The sequence below is a fragment of the Osmerus eperlanus genome, unplaced genomic scaffold (genome assembly GCF_963692335.1).
Source record: "Osmerus eperlanus unplaced genomic scaffold, fOsmEpe2.1 SCAFFOLD_48, whole genome shotgun sequence".
Lineage (NCBI taxonomy): Eukaryota > Metazoa > Chordata > Actinopteri > Osmeriformes > Osmeridae > Osmerus > Osmerus eperlanus.
In genome coordinates, this window is record NW_026911544.1 from 9,365 (window position 1) to 31,595 (window position 22,231).

Here is a 22,231-nt window from a genome sequence, read left to right on the forward strand (position 1 = left end):
AATCTGATGACTGATCTTGGGCTACGGGTCTGATAGGGTTAGGGCTCGGGCCTTGGGCTACGGGTCTGATAGGGTTAGGGCTCGGTCCTTGGGCTACGGGTCTGATAGGGTTAGGGCTCGGGCCTTGGGCTACGGGTCTGATAGGGTTAGGGCTCGGTCCTTGGGCTACGGGTCTGATAGGGTTAGGGCTCGGGCCTTGGGCTACGGGTCTGATATGTTGTCGTGGCCTGTGTCACGCCCCACAACTTCAGTGGCTGTACGTGCTGCCGGCCCTAGTCATGACGTAAGCGCGTGAGGAGCAAATAGAGGACGACCAACTCCGGTCGACACTAGCAGGGAGCGCCTCCGAAACATTCAGTCGAACAAATAACGCGAATTATAGTTTATCATCGAAGTGTTTGTTTAAAATACAAGAGAAAATCGTGAAAATGAAGATCCTGTTGGTGCTAAGTGCCCTGCTGTGCGTGTACCGAGCCAGTGCGTCAACAGGTAAGGTTTAGCAGGAGTGCTCTCATGTTGGCTAACCACATTAGCAAGCAAATGAGCTTGCTAGCTGGCTAACGTTAGCAAGCCAACACCATTTCAATTATTGACGATGACATGCTTTTCCATTTCAAGATGGTTTAGGTACGGACATGTGTATACCAAGTTGTGTTTGAGTGAAATGTTTATTTTCTACCGAACGCTTAAAATGATAGTTTTAATGTCAGCTACATTGCTAGCTCCTGTAACGTTATTTATGACAAGAAGTGTTAAGCTGGGAACGTCGGTTATGGGGCAGTAAACTACTGGACAGGCACGCGATCATCTACGGTCTATATGAATAGTCGTAGATTTAGTTTACTTAAATATTTAAACGTGTAAGATCAATGAAATTAGACTTCGACGTTCCCTATTTATAGGTTAACAGGTTAGTGATTTTTAGGTCATTACTGTAGCACGATGATTTGCTGGGTGTAATTAACTACTTTATGCTAAATGAATCCGTGAAATGTGCGGTGTTTTTTTTAAAGTAATCGTAACTATTATTTCAGTAGGTAATTGGGCAACGCAAAAGGTATGGTCGAAGTTGCTCAAGATGTGTTCGGGATGATATCGTTGGATGTAGTCCTGAAATGCCGTTCAACACAGCGGAAAACATGTATTGCAATTCCATTTCAGTCTATTGAGACCACATGAACCTCGACCTCTTGAGTATCTGGCCTGTAATCGGGTAACTCAATCCAGTCTCACACAATTGTGTTGCAAATTTGAAATGGCAGTGAGCTAGTGGTTTCCCAGTAAGCTTCTGTTCTCAAACCGGTGTGAACTAGTTCTCCTGCTGGGTTGTTGGAACAGGACTAAAGGACCAGCCTGTAGTGTTTCTTCCTGTCGAAGCAGCTGCTTTGTACCCCAGTAATCAAACACAAAGTCAACATTTACATGAAATGAATCTAGACGCTTTTATCCAAAGCTACGTGAAAAGTGTTTTAAGAAAGTACAGAATGAGATGAAGGATCCAAAGTAGGCTACTTGGTTTTACAGTATTTAGGTCCACATCACACAGGAACCACGTCTCTGCTACCAGACAGGGTGAATGAAACAATACTACTACATTGCAACAGAAACATCTGAACAGTGTGTGTTCAGCCTCTTCCTATGACAGTAGTTCTGGCATCAGCAGGTGTAGCCAGGCTAGCACACAGCAAGGGCCCGTTCCTGTTGAAGCCTTGTAATCCCCCACCATCAGGGGTGAACCTCCACTCTTCCAAAAGCAGATGAACACTTACTTGATGCTGCGGTTAGCAGAGTGGTTGTGGTGGAAGCTGCTCTTGAGTGGTTCACCGTGTCACAGGACAGGCCTGTTGTTGTTGTGTGGAGAGTATGAGGGTAATCTAATTATATCGCTCAGCCTCTGTTAAGGAATGGGAGCTTTGCTGTGGACTTTCTCAGCCTCCAGCCATGGGTCTCCACAAGTTACGCAATGCTCTACTGAGTGGTTAATTCAGCTCCTCCATCACACATTCACCCGAACTACTGGGCCTCCACCTCTGCTACTGTGCTGGTTAGGGTTAGATTAGGGAGAGGAGTAGGCTCGTGTTTTCAACATGTTTGGGGCAATATCAGAAAACTGTTGAGAAACTAGAGAGAGTACAATTTCTGGGGAAATTGTAGGGTGTGCTTGCTTGCGTTGGTTGCACAGGGGTCAGTTTCTTAATGACATTTTTACAACTGATATTTCTGTATATTTTATATAAAAATGCATAATTATTATTTATAAAGATTACATAGATTTAAAAGCATCTTTTTTTTGCTGCTCATTTACAACTCAAAAGACGAGTGAAGTGTAGAATGAAATAGATGTCTTCTCATTTCCCCTGCAAGAGGCAGCCTCATAGCTGAATCAAAATGAATTAATTTGGCAGACCGGTGTAAAAATTGACCTAATCTCTATGATTTAAACGTCCTTTTAAGTTTTTCCCTTCTTGTGATATTTTCAGGCATTTAGCCTACTCGTATTGCATTCATGAATAAAGAACCCCCATTGAAGATTATTCTACGACGTTACCGGCAGTAGAAGATGGAATCGCGATTCAAACAGTACCATCTGCTAACTGAAAATAGGCCCCCAAAAACGTAAATAAGCTTGACATTTATTTAGTGGAAAATCGCTCATTCATAAAAAGCTCACTGGTAGCGATCATTGTCAGTAACAACGCAAAATGCGATATAGCCCTGTGTGGAGAAGCTGCCCCGGTAAATTCTACTACTGTACAGTACTAGACTACTGCTGTGTTCGTCTTGGTAGCGATTGCGTTGGTTGAATTCCGTTGTATGGTTTAGGCTGAAATTAATTATTTTCATGAACAGATTTGACAAAGTGTATGTAGATAGTTTCACCTATTGAAAGACTTTTGATTTAAGTAAGGGGAGTGCCGAACATGTTCTGTCGCCGTTTGACTTCCTAAACAGCTGTGTAGATGTTTTTGTAGTGTCTCGCGTAGGCTACAACGTTGCAGTGAGCAACACTGGTTTGAAACCACAGGTAATGATAATTTCACCAACAAATCGTTTACTTGTAATGAAATGTCATAATAAATCCTACAACGAAAATTTATTTGTGAGGAATGTTTATTTTAACGATTGAAAACAGATGCATCATAGACCACTGTCGTATGTGTTGCCCGGGCAACAGAGGCTAATGTCATGCTAATGCTTCAGTGAAATAGTAGACTACCGTTTCCGAAAGTAGATGTGGGCCTACTTCCTTAATAATATCAGCTAATATTGTACATTACATTTCACAATTGTGTTTCACATCACAAAGTAAAATGAGTAAATAGTTATCACACTGGCCTCTTTGCTTGTGGCGTTTCTGCAGCTGCCTTGCAGCAAAGCTATAGTTAGCCTAGCTATCCCCCAAGTTAACAGATGCGAAACGAATGTTCTGCTACAGGTAGTCACGCGTGTTTTTGTGACGTTAGTGACGTAGTGACGTTAGTAACGTCAGTGACTGTGGCTAGCAAATTAGCCACCGTTAGCTTCACTTTTCACCACAAAAACGCAATTTCTACTTAAACCATGCAACGGAACGTAAATAAAAATACAACCAATGCAATCGCTACCAATACGAAACTTTTGACACCTAGGTTGTCTATGTAGTCCAAATATTGATCCTTAGGGGGGCGAAAATAAACAATAACTAGAAACGGCTGTTCCTGCGAAACAGCAGTGAGAATGCTGAAAACCTGAATGGGGATAGCTGACCATGCTAAAAAAGCTGAAAATAGTGAAAATTTTGTAGAAAGTTATAAGCTGAAGCTTCAAAGCGCCCGAAAGGTATTTTTGAAAGGGGCAGGAGCTGGACGAAGGCATAAAACTACAGAAAAGAGAACAATGCAAAAAGAGAAATAATTCAGAAGAATTTGAAAATTTTGTAGAAAGTCATTTGCTCAGGTTTCAAAAGGCCTGAAATGTATGTTAGAAAGGACCTGCAGCGAGATGAAGGCAGAAAAGTACAAAAAATAGAAGAAAAATGCAAAAGTACTGGCAGTTGGAAGGTACTGCTGTGAAAGGTATTTTTGAAAGGACCGGTAAACTGTTCAAACCCAGTTGAACAGTTTCTAGAGCAGATTAAAGAGTTGGAACCAGATCAGACAGTCTAGTGTGAAGACGTTTATGTAACAGACTACTGCTGATATCACTGATGCCTGTTTCAGACCGTCAAATATGGGTAGCGCTCAATGTGGCTGGGTACAGATTGTTCAGGGCTGTGTTCTGGAATGTTCTGATCATGTGCCTCATCCCAGACTGCATCATTGTTTTTCACGGCCCTAGCAACCGTTGCCCGGGGCCTGACTTTGTGCATGACCCTTTGAGTTGGTCAGACTCTGCTGTTGGAACCATATATATATATATATATAAAGGGTAGATGTCTCGTCCGCGTTGCCGGACAACGGAGTCGAACGTCCGCACATGGCGTCCGTCTTGCTACAGTCAACTCGCTCACCCATAACATTGTGTTGATGCTACATGTACTTTTTAAATGACCATAACTTGCTCAATTTTCAACCGATTTTTAAACGGTTTGGTTTGTTATCAACGTCAGAGATGTCGTTATGCCACTGCATCAACACAATGTTATGGGTGAGCGAGTTGACTGTAGCAAGATGGACGCCATGTGCGGACGTTCTTGACTCCACCGTAAGATATATATATATATATATATATATATATATATATATATATATATATATATATATATATATATATATATATATATATATATATATATATATATATATATATATATATATATATATATATATATATATATATATATATATATGTATATGATTCAAGATGGGCTGAATCTGAACCTAGCTATAGCACCTGTTACAGGAGTTCCAACCATATAATTAATCCAAAAAACTACTAAAAAAAAATATAAATGTGTCGCTGTCAATTCACCAGCCATTTTTGGCTGAGGTATTCAAAAGTACTGGTTGTTTATCATGACCATGCTTGCAGCTCCAGGGACTGTCTGTCCGGTAGCTCATTAACCATCCAGAACCTTCTCAGCCTGCTGCCATGGTGACACTGTCAGCCTGTTCTAGAACCCTGGGGTGGACTCAGAAGGAGTTCTGAGAAGTCAGATTGCTAGGCTAGCTAATCATCACCAGGACTTCCTGGGTTTATCAAACAATTACAGCTCTCCTCCACCCTGCCCAGCTCCTCTCCTCCACCCTGCCCAGCTGCTCTCCTCCACCCTGCCCAGCTCCTCTCCTCCACCCTGCCCAGCTGCTCTCCTCCACCCTGCCCAGCTGCTCTCCTCCACCCTGCCCAGCTCCTCTCCTCCACCCTGCCCAGCTGCTCTCCTCCACCCTGCCCAGCTCCTCTCCTCCACCCTGCCCAGCTCCTCTCCTCCACCCTGCCCAGCTCCTCTCCTCCACCCTGCCCAGCTCCTCTCCTCCACCCTGCCCAGCTCCTCTCCTCCACCCTGCCCAGCTGCTCTCTCCTCTCCAGGCTGCTAAGAGAGCCTTGTTGTCGACCAGGTTTCACACAAACCCAAAGAACAGGGGCCACTTCCTCTGTCTCATCCTCTCTCCGACACGGGGAGTGGCACTACAACAAGGGGAGTGGCCCTACAACAAGGGGAGTGGCCCTACAACAAGGGGAGTGGCCCTACAACAAGGGGAGTGGCCCTACAACAAGGGGAGTGGCCCTACAACAGTAAACATGGTTATTGTGTTCCAGATCCCCCCCCCCCCCCCCCCCTGATCTCCCGGCAACATGTTGATGTTGTGCTCTGTGCTGTGTGTAGAGGGCAGCAGTAACACAGATGGACGGACAGTGTGAGCCCCACCTAGGCTGTAAATCCTCTCTAGAATGTCCCCGGTAGGAGACCCCTGCCCCTGGGCCCCCAACCCCCCTGCCCCTGGGCCCCCAACCCCCCTGCCCCTGGGCCCCCAACCCCCCTGCCCCTGGGCCCCCAACCCCCCTGCCCCTGGGCCCCCAACCCCCCTCCCTCAAGGCCTTTCATCTGCTCTGCCAGGTGTAACCAGTATGGGGTCATCCTAACCCTAATCCCATCATGTGGCTACTGGCTTCTCATGGTCTTTTACTGCCGTTTAAGTATATATTTTTTGTATTCTGTCTTTCCATTGAATGCATTTGATGAATTAATTTAGTTTATGTTTAGTAAATGTTGATGCATGTGCTGTTCGTCTTTTTCTTTTGAGTGCTCACTGCCTTTCTCACGGTGTTACACATTTCTTCATATCATTTGCATAACGTTTTCATACTGAATGTTTGCCTTATCTTGATGGCAGGACTCAACCCTCTCATCTGTGATTTCTATTAATCTTTTCTGTTTTTCTGTTTCTTTCTTTTGATTTTGCCTGCTGGTCTTTTCCATCTCACATTTCATCACCACTGGCCCTCCCCACACCCACCCCAAATCAATATCAATCCATCAACTGCCATCACTGTCTGGCCTTCTGCCTGTACTCCCTGCCCTCCCCCCCCCCCCTGGCTCTCCTCTACTGGGCCTGCCCCCCCTCCCCCCTGGCTCTTCTCTACTGGGCCTGCCCCCCCCCCCCCTGGCTCTTCTCTACTGGGCCTGCCCCCCCCTCCCCCAGCTGGCTTCATTAAGTCGCCCCTGTCCCAGATGAAGCTGCTGGGGGGCTGGGCGGAGCTGCAGTGCGAGGTGGTGGGGGACCCCCTCCCGGAGGTGCAGTGGTGGTTTGTGGAGGGCCATGGCCCCGAGGAGACGCTGGTGCAGCTGTTTGACGGGGCGCGTGAGGGCCGCATGGTCGTCAACGCCACCTATGTAGCACACGCCACCAGCTCCGTCGTCCTCGGCAACCTGTCCCTCTCTGACTCGGGCACGTATGAGTGCCGTGCCTCCAACGACCCCGACCGCAACGAGCTGAAGAAGACGCCCAAGATCAAGTGGATCCGCTCCCAGGCCAACGTCCTGGTGTTCCAACGTGAGTGGAGGAGGAGGGGGGCGGAGCCACATGCCCCTCCCTGTAAAGAGGACAGTGGTCCAGCCCCTGTCAACCTCCTGACCTCCACCTTGCTCCTCCCCACACCCCCCCACACACGCACACCCCTAGACCAGAGAGTACCTCCTCCAGAGTGACTCTCCTAGCCTCTCTAGTCTCTCCTGTGTCCCAGCTGGGGCAGAGCTGTTCCTCCCTCCTGTGTTCCTGTGCTAGAGGTGTTCTGCGCTTAGCTGTGACGTCATTACACAGGTCAAAGGTCAGGGTCTGAGTTTTGTGTTGTCTCTTGGTCTCAGACGGCATGTTATGACCTTTGAACCCTACACGCTTCCTGTAGTGTGGATGACCTCTGTGTTGTAGAGCTTTGTAGACACGCCTTCCTCTCAGAACCCCACGACTGTCTTCCAGACAGACATCCTCATGAATACAGCTGTTAGCCTAACCCTAACTGTTCAAGAAACAGGGAGGTTAGAGAGGTTACTAATGATGGTGTGTGTGTCCTCAGAGCCCCTGATAGTGACGGACCCTGCGGAGGTGAGTAACCGGACCTCTGCTCTGCTGAGCTGTAACCTGACGGCCCCCACCTCCCCCATCAAGGGCAGCTTCTGGATGAAGAATGACCTGGAGCTGGACGGGACCAGGAAGAGTACCAACCAGGCCTACATTGAATTCACGTAGGTCCTGCTGGGACACAGGCCCTCTGGGGACGGGACACAGGCCCTCTGGGGACGGGACACAGGCCCTCTGGGGACGGGACACAGGCCCTCTGGGGACGGGGCACAGGCCCTCTGGGGACGGGGCACAGGCCCTCTGGGGACGGGACACAGGCCCTCTGGGGACGGGGCACAGGCCCTCTGGGGACGGGACACAGGCCCTCTGGGGACGGGGCACAGGCCCTCTGGGGACGGGACACAGGCCCTCTGGGGACGGGACACAGGCCCTCTGGGGACGGGGCACAGGCCCTCTGGGGACGGGACACAGGCCCTCTGGGGACGGGGCACAGGCCCTCTGGGGACGGGACACAGGCCCTCTGGGGACGGGGCACAGGCCCTCTGGGGACGGGGCACAGGCCCTCTGGGGACGGGGCACAGGCCCTCTGGGGACGGGACACAGGCCCTCTGGGGACGGGGCACAGGCCCTCTGGGGACGGGACACAGGCCCTCTGGGGACGGGGCACAGGCCCTCTGGGGACGGGGCACAGGCCCTCTGGGGACGGGGCACAGGCCCTCTGGGGACGGGACACAGGCCCTCTGGGGACGGGGCACAGGCCCTCTGGGGACGGGACACAGGCCCTCTGGGGACGGGGCACAGGCCCTCTGGGGACGGGACACAGGCCCTCTGGGGACGGGACACAGGCCCTCTGGGGACGGGGCACAGGCCCTCTGGGGACGGGGGGGGCTTTCTCTCTGTTAGCAGTGAGGGAGCAGGCTGCTCTGCTGGTAGCAGGCTGCTCTGCTGGTAGCAGGCTGCTCTGCTGGTTGCAGGCTGCTCTGCTGGTAGCAGGCTGCTCTGCTGGTAGCAGGCTGCTCTGCTGGTTGCAGGCTGCTCTGCTGGTAGCAGGCTGCTCTGCTGGTAGCAGGCTGCTCTGCTGGTTGCAGGCTGCTCTGCTGGTTGCAGGCTGCTCTGCTGGTAGCAGGCTGCTCTGCTGGTAGCAGGCTGCTCTGCTGGTTGCAGGCTGCTCTGCTGGTAGCAGGCTGCTCTGCTGGTAGCAGGCTGCTCTGCTGGTTGCAGGCTGCTCTGCTGGTAGCAGGCTGCTCTGCTGGTTGCAGGCTGCTCTGCTGGTAGCAGGCTGCTCTGCTGGTAGCAGGCTGCTCTGCTGGTTGCAGGCTGCTCTGCTGGTAGCAGGCTGCTCTGCTGGTTGCAGGCTGCTCTGCTGGTTGCAGGCTGCTCTGCTGGTAGCAGGCTGCTCTGCTGGTTGCAGGCTGCTCTGCTGGTAGCAGGCTGCTCTGCTGGTTGCAGGCTGCTCTGCTGGTTGCAGGCTGCTCTGCTGGTTGCAGGCTGCTCTGCTGGTAGCAGGCTGCTCTGCTGGTTGCAGGCTGCTCTGCTGGTAGCAGGCTGCTCTGCTGGTTGCAGGCTGCTCTGCTGGTAGCAGGCTGCTCTGCTGGTAGCAGGCTGCTCTGCTGGTTGCAGGCTGCTCTGCTGGTAGCAGGCTGCTCTGCTGGTAGCAGGCTGCTCTGCTGGTTGCAGGCTGCTCTGCTGGTTGCAGGCTGCTCTGCTGGTAGCAGGCTGCTCTGCTGGTTGCAGGCTGCTCTGCTGGTAGCAGGCTGCTCTGCTGGTTGCAGGCTGCTCTGCTGGTTGCAGGCTGCTCTGCTGGTTGCAGGCTGCTCTGCTGGTAGCAGGCTGCTCTGCTGGTAGCAGGCTGCTCTGCTGGTAGCAGGCTGCTCTGCTGGTAGCAGGCTGCTCTGCTGGTTGCAGGCTGCTCTGCTGGTAGCAGGCTGCTCTGCTGGTAGCAGGCTGCTCTGCTGGTTGCAGGCTGCTCTGCTGGTAGCAGGCTGCTCTGCTGGTTGCAGGCTGCTCTGCTGGTAGCAGGCTGCTCTGCTGGTAGCAGGCTGCTCTGCTGGTAGCAGGCTGCTCTGCTGGTAGCAGGCTGCTCTGCTGGTTGCAGGCTGCTCTGCTGGTAGCAGGCTGCTCTGCTGGTAGCAGGCTGCTCTGCTGGTTGCAGGCTGCTCTGCTGGTTGCAGGCTGCTCTGCTGGTAGCAGGCTGCTCTGCTGGTAGCAGGCTGCTCTGCTGGTTGCAGGCTGCTCTGCTGGTAGCAGGCTGCTCTGCTGGTAGCAGGCTGCTCTGCTGGTTGCAGGCTGCTCTGCTGGTAGCAGGCTGCTCTGCTGGTTGCAGGCTGCTCTGCTGGTAGCAGGCTGCTCTGCTGGTAGCAGGCTGCTCTGCTGGTTGCAGGCTGCTCTGCTGGTAGCAGGCTGCTCTGCTGGTTGCAGGCTGCTCTGCTGGTAGCAGGCTGCTCTGCTGGTTGCAGGCTGCTCTGCTGGTTGCAGGCTGCTCTGCTGGTAGCAGGCTGCTCTGCTGGTTGCAGGCTGCTCTGCTGGTAGCAGGCTGCTCTGCTGGTTGCAGGCTGCTCTGCTGGTTGCAGGCTGCTCTGCTGGTTGCAGGCTGCTCTGCTGGTAGCAGGCTGCTCTGCTGGTTGCAGGCTGCTCTGCTGGTAGCAGGCTGCTCTGCTGGTTGCAGGCTGCTCTGCTGGTTGCAGGCTGCTCTGCTGGTAGCAGGCTGCTCTGCTGGTTGCAGGCTGCTCTGCTGGTAGCAGGCTGCTCTGCTGGTAGCAGGCTGCTCTGCTGGTTGCAGGCTGCTCTGCTGGTTGCAGGCTGCTCTGCTGGTAGCAGGCTGCTCTGCTGGTTGCAGGCTGCTCTGCTGGTTGCAGGCTGCTCTGCTGGTAGCAGGCTGCTCTGCTGGTTGCAGGCTGCTCTGCTGGTTGCAGGCTGCTCTGCTGGTTGCAGGCTGCTCTGCTGGTAGCAGGCTGCTCTGCTGGTAGCAGGCTGCTCTGCTGGTAGCAGGCTGCTCTGCTGGTAGCAGGCTGCTCTGCTGGTTGCAGGCTGCTCTGCTGGTAGCAGGCTGCTCTGCTGGTAGCAGGCTGCTCTGCTGGTTGCAGGCTGCTCTGCTGGTAGCAGGCTGCTCTGCTGGTTGCAGGCTGCTCTGCTGGTAGCAGGCTGCTCTGCTGGTAGCAGGCTGCTCTGCTGGTTGCAGGCTGCTCTGCTGGTAGCAGGCTGCTCTGCTGGTTGCAGGCTGCTCTGCTGGTAGCAGGCTGCTCTGCTGGTAGCAGGCTGCTCTGCTGGTTGCAGGCTGCTCTGCTGGTAGCAGGCTGCTCTGCTGGTTGCAGGCTGCTCTGCTGGTAGCAGGCTGCTCTGCTGGTTGCAGGCTGCTCTGCTGGTTGCAGGCTGCTCTGCTGGTTGCAGGCTGCTCTGCTGGTAGCAGGCTGCTCTGCTGGTTGCAGGCTGCTCTGCTGGTAGCAGGCTGCTCTGCTGGTTGCAGGCTGCTCTGCTGGTAGCAGGCTGCTCTGCTGGTAGCAGGCTGCTCTGCTGGTAGCAGGCTGCTCTGCTGGTAGCAGGCTGCTCTGCTGGTTGCAGGCTGCTCTGCTGGTAGCAGGCTGCTCTGCTGGTAGCAGGCTGCTCTGCTGGTTGCAGGCTGCTCTGCTGGTTGCAGGCTGCTCTGCTGGTAGCAGGCTGCTCTGCTGGTAGCAGGCTGCTCTGCTGGTTGCAGGCTGCTCTGCTGGTTGCAGGCTGCTCTGCTGGTAGCAGGCTGCTCTGCTGGTTGCAGGCTGCTCTGCTGGTAGCAGGCTGCTCTGCTGGTTGCAGGCTGCTCTGCTGGTAGCAGGCTGCTCTGCTGGTAGCAGGCTGCTCTGCTGGTTGCAGGCTGCTCTGCTGGTTGCAGGCTGCTCTGCTGGTTGCAGGCTGCTCTGCTGGTAGCAGGCTGCTCTGCTGGTAGCAGGCTGCTCTGCTGGTTGCAGGCTGCTCTGCTGGTTGCAGGCTGCTCTGCTGGTAGCAGGCTGCTCTGCTGGTTGCAGGCTGCTCTGCTGGTTGCAGGCTGCTCTGCTGGTAGCAGGCTGCTCTGCTGGTAGCAGGCTGCTCTGCTGGTTGCAGGCTGCTCTGCTGGTAGCAGGCTGCTCTGCTGGTTGCAGGCTGCTCTGCTGGTTGCAGGCTGCTCTGCTGGTTGCAGGCTGCTCTGCTGGTAGCAGGCTGCTCTGCTGGTTGCAGGCTGCTCTGCTGGTAGCAGGCTGCTCTGCTGGTTGCAGGCTGCTCTGCTGGTAGCAGGCTGCTCTGCTGGTTGCAGGCTGCTCTGCTGGTAGCAGGCTGCTCTTAGCAGGCTGCTCTGCTGGTTGCAGGCTGCTCTGCTGGTAGCAGGCTGCTCTGCTGGTTGCAGGCTGCTCTGCTGGTAGCAGGCTGCTCTGCTGGTAGCAGGCTGCTCTGCTGGTTGCAGGCTGCTCTGCTGGTTGCAGGCTGCTCTGCTGGTAGCAGGCTGCTCTGCTGGTAGCAGGCTGCTCTGCTGGTTGCAGGCTGCTCTGCTGGTTGCAGGCTGCTCTGCTGGTAGCAGGCTGCTCTGCTGGTTGCAGGCTGCTCTGCTGGTTGCAGGCTGCTCTGCTGGTTGCAGGCTGCTCTGCTGGTAGCAGGCTGCTCTGCTGGTAGCAGGCTGCTCTGCTGGTTGCAGGCTGCTCTGCTGGTTGCAGGCTGCTCTGCTGGTAGCAGGCTGCTCTGCTGGTAGCAGGCTGCTCTGCTGGTTGCAGGCTGCTCTGCTGGTTGCAGGCTGCTCTGCTGGTAGCAGGCTGCTCTGCTGGTTGCAGGCTGCTCTGCTGGTAGCAGGCTGCTCTGCTGGTAGCAGGCTGCTCTGCTGGTTGCAGGCTGCTCTGCTGGTAGCAGGCTGCTCTGCTGGTTGCAGGCTGCTCTGCTGGTTGCAGGCTGCTCTGCTGGTTGCAGGCTGCTCTGCTGGTAGCAGGCTGCTCTGCTGGTAGCAGGCTGCTCTGCTGGTTGCAGGCTGCTCTGCTGGTTGCAGGCTGCTCTGCTGGTAGCAGGCTGCTCTGCTGGTAGCAGGCTGCTCTGCTGGTTGCAGGCTGCTCTGCTGGTAGCAGGCTGCTCTGCTGGTAGCAGGCTGCTCTGCTGGTTGCAGGCTGCTCTGCTGGTAGCAGGCTGCTCTGCTGGTTGCAGGCTGCTCTGCTGGTAGCAGGCTGCTCTGCTGGTAGCGTTGGCAGCAGGGGAGAGGAGCGCCTCCAGCTCTTTTGTGCTCTTCCCTCGGTGTGACCTTAATTCCATATCGTGAGAGGGAGGAGCAGGCGAGAGAGGCTGAACAGAGGGAGGGGGGAGAGAGGCTGAACAGGGGGAGGGGGGAGAGGAAAGAGGCTGAACAGGGGGAGGGGGGAGAGAGGCTGAGCACGGGGAGGGTGAGCAGGAGAGAGAGGCTGAACAGGGGGAGGGGGGTGAGGAGAGAGGCTGAACAGGGGAGTGGGAGCAGGAGAGAGGCTGAACAGGGGGAGGGGAGAGAGGAGCCATGCAGAGGAAGCAGACTGGTCTCTCACTTCAACAAACAACAAGTGTGTTATCCATGTTCATCATGTGTTCTTCAACCTGACCTTATCCTCTCTCTCTCCTCCTTCTCCCTCCAGCCTGAACAAGATCAACGCCCAGGCGGGGGGGCAGTATAAGTGTGTGTTTGTCACTGAGCCCGAGGTCTCCGAGGTCATAGAGGTCAAGAGTAAGTCCCTCCTCTGTCTCCGTGTGATTTGCCTTGTCTTCATCTTCAGTGACGAGTGTTTCTGCAATGTTGGCGTAGTTGATGTGTGTTTTCAGCCGTCTGGTGACCACTGACCTGTGTGTGTGTGTGTGTGTGTGTGCGCGCAGCTCCTCTCCATGTGTCGGCCTACAAGCACTCTGAGCAGGGGAACGAGCGTGACCGTGGGGTGATGGTGTGTCATGGTTACGGGTACCCACTGCCCACCGACTGGGCCTGGAGGAAGATACAGCCTGACGGCACTCCCTTTGTACGTCTACTACTCCCTCTGGGAGGGTGTGTGTGTGTGTGTGGGAGAGAGCGAGTGTGTGTGTGGGAGAGAGTGTGTGTGGGAGAGCGCGAGTGTGTGTGGGAGAGAGCGAGTGTGTGTGTGTGTGTGTGAGGGAGAGAGTGAGTGAGTGTGTGTGTGTGAGGGAGAGAGAGAGAGCGAGTGAGTGTGTGTGTGTGAGGGAGAGAGCGAGTGTGTGCTAGCTTGTAACCTGTGTCCCTCCCTCCTAGGCCATCGCCAACGCCACCCTCGACAAGTACGAGATCAAGACGACCCCTAACAAAACCACGCTGTCCATCCTGGACCTGGACATGGAGCAGGACATGGGCGACTATGAGTGCCTGGCCACCAGTGAGCTGGGCGTGGCCTCCGACAAGATCCACCTGCGCGTACGCTCCCGCCTGGCTGCCCTGTGGCCCTTCCTGGGCATCGTGGCCGAGGTCATCATCCTGGTCACCATCATCTTCATCTACGAGAAGAGGAGAACACCTGATGAGATCAGTGACGGTACGAAGCAGTACTACCCCCCCACCCCCTCCTAACTCCCCCCACCCCCTCCTAACTCCCCCCACCCCCCCCTAACTCCCCCCCCCTCCTTCTAACTCCCCCCCCCTCCTTCTAACTCCCCCACCCCCTCCTAACTCCCCCCACCCCCTCCTAACTCCCCCCACCCCCTCCTAACTCCCCCCCCCTCCTTCTAACTCCCCCCCTCCTTGTAACTCCCCCCCCCTCCTTGTAACTCCCCCCCTCCTTGTAACTCCCCCCCCTCCTAACTCCCCCCCTCCTTGTAACTCCCCCCCCTCCTTGTAACTCCCCCCCCTCCTTGTAACTCCCCCCCCTCCTTCTAACTCCCCCCCTCCTTGTAACTCCCCCCCTCCTAACTCCCCCCACCCCCTCCTAACTCCCCCCACCCCCTCCTAACTCCCCCCCCTCCTTCTAACTCCCCCCCCCCCTTCTAACTCCCCCACCCTCCTCCTAACTCCCCCCACCCCCTCCTAACTCCCCCCCTCCTTCTAACTCCCCCCCTCCTCCTAACTCCCCCCCTCCTTCTAACTCCCCCCCTCCTTGTAACTCCCCCCCCCCTTCTAACTCCCCCCCCTCCTTGTAACTCCCCCCCTCCTTCTAACTCCCCCCCTCCTTCTAACTCCCCCCCCTCCTTGTAACTCCCCCCCTCCTTCTAACTCCCCCCTCCTTGTAACTCCCCCCCTCCTTCTAACTCCCCCCTCCTTGTAACTCCCCCCCTCCTTCTAACTCCCCCCCTCCTTGTAACTCCCCCCTCCTTGTAACTCCCCCCCTCCTTCTAACTCCCCCCCTCCTTCTAACTCCCCCCCTCCTTGTAACTCCCCCCCCTCCTTGTAACTCCCCCCCCTCCTTGTAACTCCCCCCCCTCCTTGTAACTCCCCCCCTCCTTGTAACTCCCCCCCCTCCTTCTAACTCCCCCCCTCCTTGTAACTCCCCCCCTCCTAACTCCCCCCACCCCCTCCTAACTCCCCCCACCCCCTCCTAACTCCCCCCCCTCCTTCTAACTCCCCCCCCCTCCTTCTAACTCCCCCACCCTCCTCCTAACTCCCCCCACCCCCTCCTAACTCCCCCCCTCCTTCTAACTCCCCCCACCCCCTCCTAACTCCCCCCCTCCTTCTAACTCCCCCCCTCCTCCTAACTCCCCCCCTCCTTCTAACTCCCCCCCTCCTTGTAACTCCCCCCCCCCCTTCTAACTCCCCCCCTCCTTGTAACTCCCCCCCTCCTTCTAACTCCCCCCCTCCTTCTAACTCCCCCCCCCTCCTTCTAACTCCCCCCCCCTCCTTGTAACTCCCCCCTCCTTCTAACTCCCCCCTCCTTGTAACTCCCCCCCTCCTTCTAACTCCCCCCTCCTTGTAACTCCCCCCCTCCTTGTAACTCCCCCCCTCCTTCTAACTCCCCCCCTCCTTCTAACTCCCCCCCTCCTTGTAACTCCCCCCCTCCTAACTCCCCCCACCCCCTCCTAACTCCCCCCACCCCCTCCTAACTCCCCCCCCTCCTTCTAACTCCCCCCCCCTCCTTCTAACTCCCCCACCCTCCTCCTAACTCCCCCCACCCCCTCCTAACTCCCCCCCTCCTTCTAACTCCCCCCCTCCTCCTAACTCCCCCCCTCCTTGTAACTCCCCCCCCTCCTTGTAACTCCCCCCCCCCCTTCTAACTCCCCCCCTCCTTCTAACTCCCCCCCCCTCCTTCTAACTCCCCCCCCCTCCTTGTAACTCCCCCCTCCTTCTAACTCCCCCCTCCTTGTAACTCCCCCCCCTCCTAACTCCCCCCCTCCTTCTAACTCCCCCCCTCCTTGTAACTCCCCCCCTCCTAACTCCCCCCACCCCCTCCTAACTCCCCCCCCTCCTTCTAACTCCCCCCCCCTCCTTCTAACTCCCCCACCCTCCTCCTAACTCCCCCCACCCCCTCCTAACTCCCCCCCTCCTTCTAACTCCCCCCACCCCCTCCTAACTCCCCCCCTCCTTCTAACTCCCCCCCTCCTCCTAACTCCCCCCCTCCTTCTAACTCCCCCCCTCCTTGTAACTCCCCCCCCCTTCTAACTCCCCCCCTCCTTGTAACTCCCCCCCTCCTTCTAACTCCCCCCCTCCTTCTAACTCCCCCCCTCCTTCTAACTCCCCCCCTCCTTCTAACTCCCCCCCTCCTTCTAACTCCCCCCCTCCTTCTAACTCCCCCCCTCCTTCTAACTCCCCCCCCCTCCTTCTAACTCCCCCCCCCTCCTTCTAACTCCCCCCCCCTCCTTGTAACTCCCCCCTCCTTGTAACTCCCCCCTCCTTCTAACTCCCCCCTCCTTGTAACTCCCCCCCTCCTTCTAACTCCCCCCTCCTTGTAACTCCCCCCCTCCTTCTAACTCCCCCCCTCCTTGTAACTCCCCCCCTCCTTGTAACTCCCCCCCTCCTTGTAACTCCCCCCCTCCTTCTAACTCCCCCCCTCCTTCTAACTCCCCCCTCCTTGTAACTCCCCCCCTCCTTCTAACTCCCCCCCTCCTTGTAACTCCCCCCCTCCTTCTAACTCCCCCCCCCTCCTTCTAACTCCCCCACCCCCTCCTAACTCCCCCCACCCCCTCCTAACTCCCCCCCCCCCTCCTTCTAACTCCCCCCCTCCTTGTAACTACCCCCCTCCTAACTCCCCCCACCCCCTCCTAACTCCCCCCCCCTCCTTCTAACTCCCCCACCCTCCTCCTAACTCCCCCCACCCCCTCCTAACTCCCCCCCCTCCTCCTAACTCCCCCCCTCCTTCTAACTCCCCCCCTCCTTCTAACTCCCCCCCCCCTTCTAACTCCCCCCCTCCTTGTAACTCCCCCCCTCCTTCTAACTCCCCCCCTCCTTCTAACTCCCCCCCCCTCCTTGTAACTCCCCCCCTCCTTCTAACTCCCCCCTCCTTGTAACTCCCCCCCTCCTTCTAACTCCCCCCCCTCCTTCTAACTCCCCCCCTCCTTGTAACTCCCCCCCTCCTTCTAACTCCCCCCCTCCTTGTAACTCCCCCCCCTCCTAACTCCCCCCCTCCTTGTAACTCCCCCCCCTCCTTGTAACTCCCCCCCCTCCTTGTAACTCCCCCCCCTCCTTGTAACTCCCCCCCCTCCTTGTAACTCCCCCCCCTCCTTGTAACTCCCCCCCTCCTTCTAACTCCCCCCCCTCCTTCTAACTCCCCCACCCTCCTTGTAACTCCCCCCCTCCTTCTAACTCCCCCCCTCCTTCTAACTCCCCCCCCTCCTTGTAACTCCCCCCCTCCTTGTAACTCCCGCCCTCCTTCTAACTCCCCCCCCTCCTTCTAACTCCCCCCCCTCCTTCTAACTCCCCCCCCTCCTTCTAACTCCCCCCCTCCTTCTAACTCCCCCCCCTCCTTCTAACTCCCCCCCTCCTTGTAACTCCCGCCCTCCTTCTAACTCCCCCCCCTCCTTCTAACTCCCCCCCCTCCTTCTAACTCCCCCCCCTCCTTGTAACTCCCCCCCTACTTCTAACTCCCCCCCTCCTTGTAACTCCCCCCCTCCTTCTAACTCCCCCCCTCTTTCTAACTCCCCCCCTCCTTCTAACTCCCCCACCCTCCTTGTAACTCCCCCACCCTCCTTGTAACTCCCCCCCTTGTAACTCCCCCCCCTCCTTGTAACTCCCCCCCCCTCCTTGTAACTCCCCCCCCTCCTTGTAACTCCCTCCCCTTCTCCTAACTCCCCCCACCTCCTTCCCAACTCCTATCTAACTACCCTAAATACCCTCAGTTCTTACCAACAGCAGTTAGCGGGAGTGTAGCTAGCAGGGTTGTTAGTGTCCCTCTCCTGCCCCCTAGTGGAGTCATCCTGCAAGTGTTTGAGTGCTGAACATGCTGCATAAACAGCTGATCTGAACATGATAATATTCTGGATCAAAATGCTTACATCCTTTTATTCTTTTAGTTCTGCCTGTTCTAGTCCTTCTGTTGATGGCATTTGTCCAAACTTCTTTTTTATGATTTCATGTTTTGATTTCTCTTGCTGCTGTGTTGTGGTAAGTGACCCAGACTGCATGCAGCTGAACAAGCTGTGGGAGTGGGAATGCTCTGCCTTCATACTCACTACTTCTGACCAGCCAGATGACCCCACGCTGACCTCTGACTGGCCCCGCCTGAACAATCAGAACCCCCCCAGGTCCCAACCTGGCCTCCAATCAGCGTGAAGCGTGGCCAGTGAGAGGGGGGGGGGAGGTTATTCTTGCTTGTCCTGACAGTCTAATGGGGTTGTGGTTTGCTAAGATTACGATGGGGGGAGGAAGGTGTAGGAGGGACAGAGTCTGGTGTTCGTTACTGCATGCTCGTGCATGCTGACCACGCATGGCCAGTGATGCTGTCAGACGTTCCAGCTCCATTTTCATCATCGTCATGACGACGACATGCGCCACCTCTGCTGTAACCGTGGACGACCATCTCAGGTGTCCCTGTGGACTCACTGCTGCAGCACCTCCCCCTCCCTGCCATCTCTGTGGTTTCCATGGTTACCGCGGGGTCTCTACACAGCTGCATTGGGGGCGTGGCCTCGTGGGGAGGAGGGGAAACGACACATATATATAAAATTATGGGATGACTGCAGCGGTGCCGTTGACATGGAGACGCAGCCGGGCATGGGCATGCTTAGTCAGGGTGGTCTTTGACATCAGCATTGTGTCACTAACAGGTGTTAGGGGTGTGGCATTGTGTCACTAACAGGTGTTAGGGGTGTGGCATTGTGTCACTAACAGGTGTTAGGGGTGTGGCATTGTGTCACTAACAGGTGTTAGGGGTGTGGCATTGTGTCACTAACAGGTGTTAGGGGTGTGTGGGAGCGAGTAACACTGGACCTGGAACTTCCTGGTTGGGGAGAGCATGCTGGTGCTCTGTCTGTCTAACAGTGTGTTCTATCTCCTCCCTCTCTGTCTGTGTCTCTCTCTGTGCGTGTGCTGGTGTAGATGACGACTCAGGATCTGCTCCTCTGTAAGTACTGCTCTCCTTCTGTCTACCAGTACACTGGGAGGGCTGGGTGTTCTGTCTACCAGTACACTGGGAGGGCTGGGTGTTCTGTCTACCAGTACACTGGGAGGGCTGGGTGTTCTGTCTACCAGTACACTGGGAGGGCTGGGTGTTCTGTCTACCAGTACACTGGGAGGGCTGGGTGTTCTGTCTACCAGTACACTGGGAGGGCTGGGTGTTCTGTCTACCAGTACACTGGGAGGGCTGGGTGTTCTGTCTACCAGTACACTGGGAGGGCTGGGTGTTCTGTCTACCAGTACACTGGGAGGGCTGGGTGTTCTGTCTACCAGTACACTGGGAGGGCTGGGTGTTCTGTCTACCAGTACACTGGGAGGGCTGGGTGTTCTGTCTACCAGTACACTGGGAGGGCTGGGTGTTCTGTCTACCAGTACACTGGGAGGGCTGGGTGTTCTGTCTACCAGTACACTGGGAGGGCTGGGTGTTCTGTCTACCAGTACACTGGGAGGGCTGGGTGTTCTGTCTACCAGTACACTGGGAGGGCTGGGTGTTCTGTCTACCAGTACACTGGGAGGGCTGGGTGTTCTGTCTACCAGTACACTGGGAGGGCTGGGTGTTCTGCGGGGACCAGCAGGGTGTAACAGGTCTTCTCTGGTTTCCCAGGAAGAGCAACTCCACCAACCACAAGGAGAAGAACGTCCGGCAGAGGAACTCTAACTAGGAGAGGAGAGAGGTGAGCAGGACTTCTGCTTCTACTGAACATCTGCTGGTGGTCTGCACATCTAACCATCTCTCTCCCTTCCTCCTCTTTTCCTCCCTCCTCCTCTTTCTCTCCCTCCTCCTGTGTCCCTCCCTCCTCCTGTGTCCCTCCCTCCTGTGTCCCTCCCTCCTCCTGTGTCCCTCCCTCCTCCTGTGTCGCTCCCTCCTCCTGTGTCGCTCCCTCCTCCTGTGTCGCTCCCTCCTCCTGTGTCTCTCCCTCCCTCCTCCTGTGTCGCTCCCTCCTCCTGTGTCTCTCCCTCCCTCCTCCTGTGTCCCTCCCTCCTCCTGTGTCCCTCCCTCCTCCTGTGTCCCTCCCTCCTCCTGTGTCCCTCCCTCCCTCCTCCTGTGTCCCTCCCTCCCTCCTCCTGTGTCCCTCCCTCCCTCCTCCTGTGTCTCTCCCTCCCTCCTCCTGTGTCTCTCCCTCCCTCCTCCTGTGTCTCTCCCTCCCTCCTCCTGTGTCTCTCCCTCCCTCCTCCTGTGTCCCTCCCCTCCTCTTTCTCTCCCTCCACAAGGTTCCTGATGACTCCTGTCCAGAGCAAGTGGCTGTGTGGCACATAATCTAGTGCACCCCGCAATCTTTAAATATCTTTCTTTTTCGCTTGAGTGTCATTGTGTTGACTGGTCTCCCTTCCTCCAGGCTGGGCGTGTAGCCAGCACTGCATGACTTATTCTTGAAGTTCTAGAAGTGTTTGTCTGTAGTAAAACGTTGTAGCGTTGCCATAGGAATGCTGTCTTGGTGGTTCTGTTGACCCCAGGCCTGTGAGGCCAGTCTGTACCCTTTACCTCTAGACCCAGACCACTGTCTGATCCTAAACCCATCAGAGCAGTGTATTAAGGCCTTAACACCCCCCGCCCACCTTCCTCCTCCTCCATCCCTGAGCGTATTCAGAGTTTTAAAAACACATCTATGTGCTCCACCCTCTGATTCTACTGTGTGAGAATGCACTGTTTAAATTAAGAATTAATTACCTGTTTTATATTTCTGATGTTTGTAGTTTTCAGTTGTCTTTGCTTTGTTTGCCATACAAACATCTACAGTAGTACTTCCTGTATAAGTCTATAGTAGTACATTATTGGGTCAGGTTATGGTCAGGTGATGCCTAAATGGAAAATTGATGTTTTCTTTCGTTGAAAGCTAGTGAATCAGTTCTGCCTCTCAAATGTTTCTGATTTTCTACAAGATGCTAGTCAGCTCAGAAGCCATCTGCTGCATCAACGTGATTATTGTGACTGGGAGCGTCCTCTCGCACATCTGGAAAACCTTTTTAATAGAAAAATTTAAATTATTTTGCCTAGCAAGTAACCAAGCAAGTAGATTGAACACTGTCAACTGTACCAACCTGCACCACCTTAATAAAAGTTGATTTGATTTTAAAAGATTACTGTCTTTGGGGTAACTGATTTGATTTATTAGTAATCATTATAGTTATAATGTTGGGGTAACTGATTAGATCAGTATAATAAGTAAATAGTAATATTAGTATAATGTAGTTTTATCATTCAGGACTAGAGCCAGAAGCAGCATGATCTCTGATGGAGTCAGTTACACCACCCAAGCACCGTCACAGCATGGCGCATATGGTAGCACCTCACAGCATGGCGCATATGGTAGCACCGTCACAGCATGGCGCATATGGTAGCACCGTCACAGCATGGCGCATATGGTAGCACCGTCACAGCATGGCGCATATGGTAGCGCAGTCACAGCATGGCGCATATGGTAGCGCAGTCACAGCATGGCGCATATGGTAGCGCAGTCACAGCATGGCGCATATGGTATCCCGGCTGTGCAAATTGACGTGTCCATGGGCAAGGCACTTCACCCGACTTGCCTCGGGGAGAATGTCCCTGTACTTACTGTAAGTTGCTCTGGATAAGAGTGTCTGCTAAAATGACAATGTAAATGTAGCACCGTCACAGCATGGCGCATATGGTAGCACCGTCAGAGGAAGTGATTATTTTTGGAGCAACACCTTATCCCCCAAAAGTTTACAGGTCTTCTTTTTTTTTCAAAACCCAAGAGGAAATATGTCTGCAGTGGATTAAACAGGGAGTATGTTTACTTTTACTTTAAATATTAAAAGTTTTTCAGGGCTGTCAAGTTTTATCAAAAGTTTGACGTGAGATTACTATAACTGTCAACGTTCGCGGTCAGATCTGAGCTTTGGTCCTAAACCAGCTAGTTAATCAGAGACTGCACGGCTGGTAAAAGGAATATTTGTGGAATATACATTTTGATCTGTAATGTACCAGTAACGTAGACAGAATTCGATTTTTGGGGTCCCATATTAAAGTGAGTAGGCTACCTAACTAGTGTTATCATTACCATCAAACTAACGTTACCCGCTATAAAGTTTTCCTTCCTCAGTCAACCACTAGATGGCGATGTTGAAGCGCTGTCCTAGAAGGCGATATGGAAACCAAGTAGACGGGTTTGTTCCTTTGCAAAAAAATACTTTCAAAGACATTAAGCTCTTTAAGTATGATTTTGTTATTTAGCATACAAATAACAGAAGTTTTTTTATATATTTTTTTTTATGTTTATAA

The 22,231-nt window shown here is 54.8% G+C and overlaps 1 protein-coding gene across 2 annotated transcripts; it reads left to right on the forward strand.

The window, feature by feature from the left end:
- The first annotated feature begins 276 nt into the window (after positions 1 to 276).
- Positions 277 to 21,063, forward strand: bsg (basigin). 2 transcript variants are annotated; one of them, XM_062455605.1, is made up of 9 exons: positions 277 to 489; positions 6,621 to 6,971; positions 7,492 to 7,660; positions 13,082 to 13,170; positions 13,317 to 13,456; positions 13,705 to 13,981; positions 18,919 to 18,931; positions 19,589 to 19,658; positions 20,197 to 21,063. In XM_062455605.1, the coding sequence occupies exons 1-8, from the start codon at positions 429 to 431 to the stop codon at positions 19,644 to 19,646; spliced, it is 1,158 nt and encodes a 385-aa protein (XP_062311589.1). In that variant the 5' UTR covers positions 277 to 428; the 3' UTR covers positions 19,647 to 19,658; positions 20,197 to 21,063. The 2 variants fall into 2 exon arrangements, with proteins under 2 accessions (XP_062311589.1, XP_062311588.1); XM_062455604.1 differs by having other exon boundaries at positions 278 to 489; positions 18,907 to 18,931.
- The last annotated feature ends 1,168 nt before the right edge of the window (positions 21,064 to 22,231 follow it).

What these genes read in the sequence shown, in the direction of transcription:
- bsg (XM_062455604.1), top strand. Translation starts at nt 429, where the DNA reads ATGAAGATCCTGTTGGTGCTAAGTGCCCTGCTGTGCGTGTACCGAGCC. An exon ending in ACCTGATGAGATCAGTGACG is followed by an intron (nt 13,982 to 18,906) that starts GTACGAAGCAGT and finishes GTGCTGGTGTAG; the next exon opens with ATGACGACTCAGGATCTGCT. An exon ending in GACTCAGGATCTGCTCCTCT is followed by an intron (nt 18,932 to 19,588) that starts GTAAGTACTGCT and finishes CTGGTTTCCCAG; the next exon opens with GAAGAGCAACTCCACCAACC.